A 7,673-nucleotide genomic window follows, 5' to 3' on the forward strand; every position below is an offset into this window, starting at 1 on the left:
AGAAAACTTATATAGACCAAAACTGGAAGAAAAATTGAAATGATGGTTGAAGATTTACTACTTCTTAAAAGACTCTAAACTGAAAAGGACTGGTGGGTGAGCCACAACCATGGTAAAATAGGTCATTTATTTCTCATATAACCCATTCCAAGCATGGGAGAAGGCAGATGGCACCCAAATCATAAGTGATAGCAAAAGGAGACAAGGGCAGCACCCAAAATGCAATATCCTAAATAAGATGTCAACTGTGCACATTACCAGTATTTGAATGCATAAAAAGTAAGATCAAGTCAAGTTCATTCCAGAAATGTACTTACAGTAATAAAATCTGCCATTACAAATCATTACCTTAATTGGTTAAAGAATTCCTCAACTTTTAAAAATTCTTAGCAAATTAGGAGCAGAAAAAACATTAAGTTAAAATAACTTTATAAATGCAGTCTACTAGAAATCTTCATATTTAACAGTGACATATTTGAGGACTCCTTATTCAAGTCATTTGTGTCTTCTCAGCAGTTCCCTCAGGCTGGGACATCTGTCATCAGGAGAAACCTCACTCTGGGAGCCAATTGTGTGAGGTCTCTGCTGACATCACCTCCCTTCCCTGTTCCTCTGAGCAGACACTCCAGGTGGCTTCCTGTTCTGCACCTTGTTACATCCTCCCCACCTTCCACCCATGAGCAGTGGAGCCCAGGGCTATCCGTGCTAGTTGAATGGGGAAGAAGGATGGGGAGTAAATAGGAGGGAAAAAACATTGGTTACTTTTCATAACTGGCAGCTAGGAGCAGATGAATATGAGCACAAATCAACGTACCTGGCTGCAAGTTTACAATGGCAAAAACATGGAAATAACTCAGATATGCCCAAATTTTTTAAACAACCAAATAAAATCTAGAAACCTTCCTTCTGCAGCTAAACTGAGTGGGGGTAGGTCTGTATTTACTGACCCAGAAAGATCTTTAAGATACAAAGTTGAGTTAGAAAGCACATTACCAAGTAGACAGAGGATGATGAAACTGCTGAACAAAAACAACACACAGTCAGCCCTGGGCAGAGAGCACAGGTCTGCGTGGGAGCCTGACCACTGGGCCTGGGGCAGGCCCCCAGTAGTGACTCCAGTAACCTTTGTATGAATATTTTACAAAGAAAGTATTTTTACAGATTACAAGTCTAGTAGAAAATATTTCTAAAGGGGAAAAGAAATAAAGCAAGTCTTTTCTGTCAATTGCAGATTTTACTTCAGAGTAACCATGAAGGTGTTAGGTGTTGGGGCTTCACAGCAGGTGGGCAGGAGGACAAGGCATGTAAGCTCTCATTCCACATGTACCCTCCAGATATGGCCTGTCCACAGACGCCACCAGCAAGAGCTGCGTCCCAGGCTTCCTTATGTGATTATAATCCCATTCATTATCCCTTCATGGTATACATGTCTATTCACCTGGCAAACATGGGTATTGACAAGACAGGGACAGGAGCCTGGAGCAAGGCCTGGCAGGTGTCCAGGTCCTACCTAATTGAAGTCTGATGACCCTGGTAGGAGGAAGCTTCCCTTTGACAAGCCTTCTTCTCTGGACTGTGTTCTAACCCCAGGTGAGGCAGTGGATTGGTTACTGTCCTCAGTTTGGTGGTCTGCTGAACTTCATGACAGGCCGTGAGATGCTCATCATGTATGCCCGGATCCGGGGCATCCCCGAGCGCCACATTAGTGCTTGTGTGGACCAGATTCTTGAGGATCTAGTTATGGACATATATGCTGATAAGCTGATAAAGACCTACAGGTAAGATCTGAGACTTTCCTCAACTCCCAGTTATAGGATAAGCACAGGGCAGAGGCTGCCAGCTTTGGCTATTGGGCAGCTGTGCAGGTAATGGAGTGGTCTCCATTTCCTGTAGGTAACTGACATGAGTAAGGGTAGACTAATGGCACCACCAGTGTTACTGTGCTGGCAGGGTGAGGACAGACCTTGCTTCTTGCCACTTCATGAAGGGCTTTCTATATTTGGTATGTTTGCATTTTAAACCCACAGTTACTACATTGCTCTGTGTCTGAGGCATTTGAATTGCTGATGTTCTGCTGAGGAGCCTGAGGCATTCCTCAGCCTCTGTTTCCAGTGAGAGAAACCCAACTCCAAGTAGCTTAAAGCAAGGCCACATGCTGTTGGTTCCAAGGACTCCCTTTGCCCTGTGCACAGCGCCCCTGGAGGTTATGGCGGTACTGCAACCCAGGACCGGGAAGTCCAGAGATACGCTGACATCTGGCTCAGTGGGCCCAAGGATCAGATGATAATGTCCTTAACTCGTCCATCTTTGTCTCTCTGTTGGCACCAAAATTTCATGTTCCCTTGCTCCTTTTCAAGCTTAAATGAGTTTACACTTGCAAATATTATAAGAGTGTCTTTCACATAATAAATGCTACCTGTGTTAAAAAATATATATTTCCAAAATAGTCCCATTCCCTAACTCTCAGATAGAGGAGAAATGCTCCCCTGCCAGCATCCATAGAGACCCTAAAAGAAGACTCATTGACCATGTGCTCACCTTAGGATGATCCTTGTGTCCAGGGGAATTTTTTATCCTTTGAGTGGACAACCCAAGTCATAACTCAGCCTTGGGTGAAGGCGTTGGGACCACATTTCTGAAGTCCTTGTGAGAGATGTCAGAGCACTTCCTAAACAATAGAGGAGAGGTCAATGTTGAACCAGCCAGGTTCACTGCTGGAGACTGGTGATTGCCATTCCCTGGGGTCTTTTACCCTCTGCCCAGTGGTGGTAACAAACGGAAGCTGAGCACCGGCATTGCCCTGATTGGAGAGCCTGCAGTCATCTTCCTGGACGAGCCATCCACTGGCATGGACCCTGTGGCCCGGCGCCTGCTCTGGAATGCTGTGGCCCGGGCCCGTGAGTCTGGCAAGGCCATTGTCATCACGTCCCACAGGTAGAACTTGGGTCTCTGTGGGTCAGTGGAAGAGCCAGAACTGGGCCATGGGAGGGCTGACTGGCAGGGCTGAGCCACAGAGGCTGTCAGCAGCTGATGCGGACTCTGTGGGGAGATTTCCCCAGGCCTGGCATGTGGGCCATAGTCTGAGCACAGGGACCAGGACCACCCTAGCTGGGTGTCCAACACCTTCCTGTCTGCACAAACTTTTGACACCAGGGTAGGAGTCAGCATCCCCCAGCCCTGTCTCAGGCCTCCACCCCTCTCCCCAGCATGGAAGAATGTGAGGCCTTGTGCACCCGGCTGGCCATCATGGTCCAGGGGCAGTTCAAGTGCCTGGGCAGCACTCAGCACCTCAAGAGCAAGTTCGGCAGTGGCTACTCCCTGCGGGCCAAGGTCCAGAGTGAAGGGCAGCAGGAGGCGCTGAAGGAGTTCAAGGCTTTCGTGAACCTGACCTTCCCAGGTGTGTGCCAGCCCTCACAGCACCTACTGGGTGGGCCCTGGACCCCTGCCTAACCCTCTTTGCCTCACCTTTTTCAAGTCCCATCTCCCTGAGCCCTGGGATGAGGGCCCTGGACCCATGCTCCAAGGCAGCCCTCTCCTCCTCCCACCAGCCCTCACAAGAACAGTCTCTCCTTCATGCAGGCAGTGTCCTGGAAGATGAACACCAAGGGATGGTCCAATACCACCTGCCCGGCCGTGACCTCAGCTGGGCAAAGGTAGGCACAGACCTTCGATGTGACTGTTTTCTGGGATAACTCTGTTATCCCAGTTATTCCCCCCTGCTCCAAGTATCACAGTACCCAAGCTATTGCTGTCCTCTTGCTGTCCCCATGGCAGCCTTCCTGGAGGTTTCACAGCACATGATGTGTTTGACCTGGAAGGAACCTAAGAGATCAGCTCTTCCCACTCCTTCATATCACAGAAAGAGGATGCTTACTTGTCCCAGGTCACAGCATAAGCCAGGAAACCATCTAGGCCTTTGCCCTTCTGGCAGCATTCTCAACCCTGAGAACACAGACAGCTAAGTTTCATTGGACTGACTTCTTGGGAGGTGCTCTGGGGCAGCCTAAAGAGGGATAGATCTCTTGGGATCCTTGTCACAATCCCAGAGGCCAGCTCATTTTTTACCCTCTGCACTCTTTCTCCTCCCTGTGTCCATTGTCTATGGCAGAACCTGTCACTGCAGCATCCTCCCTTCCCACAGGTGTTTGGCATTCTGGAGCAAGCCAAGAATAAGTATAGGTTGGATGACTACTCGGTCAGCCAGGTCTCCTTGGAAGACATCTTCCTGAGTTTTGCCTGCCCTGTGCCTATTGACCAAGGAGAAGACCAACAAGGACAAGCAGAGGGAGCAGGCCCCTCCTCGCCCTCCATTCCTCCCTCCCAACTTCCCTCCCAGCCTCCCTCTCCACCTCCTTCCCGGCCTCCCTCTCCACCTCTTTCCCAGCCTCCCTCTCCACTTCCTTCCAGGCCTCCCTCTCTACCTCCTTCTCGGCCTCCCTCTCCACCTCCTTCCCGGCCACCCTCTCCACCTCCTTCCTGGCCTCCCTCTCTACCTCCTTCCCGGCCTCCCTCAAAGCCTGTCCTGCTGTAATAAAGATATCCTAGTGCCACATTAGCTCAGGTATGCATGGGCTGCTATGAGGTGCAAGGGATCTAGAGGCAGCTTGCCACCCAGCAAGCTCAGTGCAAGCTCTTTCTCAGATTGCACAGAGAAGAGTAGGGCCCATTGCTCAGAGACCTGATGGAGAATCCCGGTGCTTTTCAGTAGAAAGGGATGCCATCTAAGTCCCACCTGGGTGATCTATTGTCTCACCGAGACCTGGCTATGGAAGTAGCCTCAGAGGAACACCTTGCCATGTCCTCTCAAAGGGCAGTGGCTGGGGTAGAGAGTGAGCACAATAATAATTATAGCCCTGCCTGATGCTGGCTCTTTGCTCAGGCCTCTGCACACACCATGTCAATTGACCATACCACCCTTAGGCCTAGGCTCAAGGGGCCTGAGGACAAGATGGATGCATGGGGGTGTGCACACATGTGTACCCAGATCCCTTGGCAACAAGATGGAACCAGAAATGAGAGAAAAGAGGGGCAACCACAGATGAGAGCTGGAGCTAGCTCCCTGCATGACCCCATATTCAGAAGTGGAGCATTATAGAGACCATGGATTCTAAGCTGAAACCTGGTCTTCCAGGTTGTAATGACACTGTTTTTCTGAAAGTGGGAGGAAGGAACATACTGATCAGTTGGCCAGCCTAAGTCACAATTTTTCAATACTTAAATATTTTAATTTATGGACCTTCATTCTCTTCCCTGGCTCCTGCAAATGTTAGGGGTAGGCCTGCATGATCTTATATCAACTCATCAAGTGGACATTCATTACTCTACTTCCCAGAAGAATAAACTGGCACTTAGAGGTATTCTGCCATATTCCATAGTTAGCAGGCAGTAACACCAAGATTCAGTTCAGGTGTCTCCAACCAGCCAGCATCAGCAGCATCTGAAAACTCATTAAAAATGTATGCTCTTGCTGAGGCGCAGTGGCTCATGCCTATAATCCTAGCACTCTGGGTGGTCAAGGCGGGTGGACTGCTTGAGCTTAGGAATTTGACCAGCCTAAACAAGAGTGAGACCCTCCCTCTTCTAAAAATAGAAAAATTAGCCCAGCATGATGGCAAGTGCTTATGGTCCCAGCTACTCAGGAGACTGAGACAAGAGGATTGCTTGAGCCCAAGAGTTTGAGGTTACTGTGAGCTATGATGCCATAGCACTCTAACCTGGGTAACAGGGTGAGACTCTGTCTCCAAAAAGAAAAAGGGAAAGGAAAGAAAGAAATAAAAAGAAATGTATGCTCTTGAGGTGCACACCAAGCTTCTTAGGTCAGAAGCTCTTGGGGCAGGGCCTGTCAATCCATGCTGTACCAAGTCCCTTAGTGGGTATTTCTCATGGAGCTCAGGTATAAGGACCACTGAACTGAGGCCTGCTGTGCTCTAGATCAGGGGTCCTCAAACTTTTTAAACGGGGCCAGTTAACTGTCCCTCAGACCGTTGGAGGGCTGGACTGTGGGCCTCTGGGACAAGTCAGCTGCTAAGCAGGATAGGCAGCAGTGGCAAAAACACCCAGCAGGCTGGATAAATGTCATAGGCAGGCCACATGTGGCCCATGGGGTGTTTGAGGACACTTGCTTTCTAGACCCTCAGGTGGTCCAGATACAGGTAGATGCAGCTGTGCACCTCTTTCATGTGGATACTCACCTTTCCTCTACATGTGCTCCTTCAAATAAACTTTTCTTTGTTGAGGTGACCCTGCCTCTTGCCAAGGGCCCCTCAGCTCCCCTTTGGGTACTGCAGATGCTGTTCTCCACCCCTCTTAGCCACAGTTCAGGAACACTTCTTATGGCCCCACCCAAAACATAGCAAGGGCACACTGCTGGTCAACATACATGGAACTTCATGATGTCCCTGCTCCCTGGGCCTCTACCCTCCCCCCCACATCTAGATCTTCTCATTCCTCCATTGACCCCTCTGTTTCCTCTGAAGGCTCATCTATCTCTCTCTGAATGGTGGGATTCCTCAGGCTCCCAACTGCCTTTACTTTTCTTTAATTCACTCTGTACACTACCACCAATGATTTTTTTTTTCTCATTCATCCCAGGCCTTCAACTGATAACCTTTTCCCACAGTGAACTTACCTGAGCTTCCAACAATCTAAACTTTTCCAATGAGTTCTCTTGCCTAATGGGAGATGGGCTGATCTGCTACCCCGGAGGAATGAGTGGCTCATTGCCCCAGGCAGACATAGCTGCAGCATAACCTATAGCTAGAGCAAAGAGAACACCTTTTCCCGAACAATAAGAAGTTTACCTCTGAGTAAGCAAAAGAGAGTGACTGGGACATAAAGAACAAAATAAAAAGACTGTCTAGGGACTTTGAGGAATCAGGGATGTTGTTACTAATTCTATCACATAGAGTCATAGGGGAGCAAGAGCAGTGAATGTGGCTGATTTGCTCATTGTTGGATTTAGTTTATTAATCCCTTCAAGGTAGGAACAAAATGTGAGCAAAAGCTAATGTTGAAAGTGCACAAGGGGTGGCACCTGTGGGTAGGGCGCCAGCCTCATATGTTGAGGGTGGCAGGTTCAAACCCGACCCCAGCCAGGTAAAACATCAATGACAGCTGAAAAAAAAAACAAAAAAACAAGATAACTCTGGATGGTGCCTGTTACTCAGTGGGTAGGGCGCTGGCCCCATATATGGAGGGTGGCAGGTTGAAACCCAGCCCCAGCCGAACTGCAACAAAAAAATAGCCTGGTGCCTATTGTGGCGGCTGCCTGTAGTCCCAGCTACTCAGTAGGCTGAGGCAAGAACCCAGGAGTTGGAGGTTGCTGTGAGCAGTGTGACACCTCGGCACTCTACGGAGGGGGATAAAGTAAGACTCTGTCTCTACAAAAAAAAAAAGAAAGAAAGAAAAAGAAAGTGCACAAGTGCACCTCTGCCATAGGGGAGACCAGGAACAAAGTAACATAGGGGTGGGGAGGAAGACAAAGTAACAAATTGGGAAACAGTAACCTATGGGGACAAGGTGTGGCAAAGGATGAGAAATTTGAGGAGCCTATTGTGGACTACTCTCCTTCCTTCGTTAAAAAATAATTTTATTCTTGCATTTGTGTAGTATACCCATTTTATTGTTTTATTTTGTTATATCTTGTGTTTTATTATAGTTCTTTTTTTTTTTTT

General features: G+C 48.5%; 1 protein-coding gene across 1 annotated transcript in view; it reads left to right on the forward strand.

Annotated features, from left to right (window-relative positions):
• LOC100948930 (ATP-binding cassette sub-family A member 17-like) overlaps window positions 1-6,496 on the forward strand; it is a 137,500-nt gene extending 131,004 nt beyond the window's left edge. Inside the window, exons 26-31 of the mRNA XM_023513859.1 lie at window positions 1,591-1,778; window positions 2,764-2,934; window positions 3,207-3,397; window positions 3,580-3,653; window positions 4,142-4,359; window positions 6,436-6,496. Of these exons, the coding sequence (XP_023369627.1) occupies window positions 1,591-1,778; window positions 2,764-2,934; window positions 3,207-3,397; window positions 3,580-3,653; window positions 4,142-4,359; window positions 6,436-6,496 (903 nt within the window). The remainder of the gene's footprint in view (window positions 1-1,590; window positions 1,779-2,763; window positions 2,935-3,206; window positions 3,398-3,579; window positions 3,654-4,141; window positions 4,360-6,435) is intronic.
• Window positions 6,497-7,673: the final 1,177 nt, after the last annotated feature.

The sequence above is a fragment of the Otolemur garnettii genome, unplaced genomic scaffold (genome assembly GCF_000181295.1).
Source record: "Otolemur garnettii isolate 467f Iridium unplaced genomic scaffold, OtoGar3 scaffold00044, whole genome shotgun sequence".
In the NCBI taxonomy this organism is placed as follows: domain Eukaryota; kingdom Metazoa; phylum Chordata; class Mammalia; order Primates; family Galagidae; genus Otolemur; species Otolemur garnettii.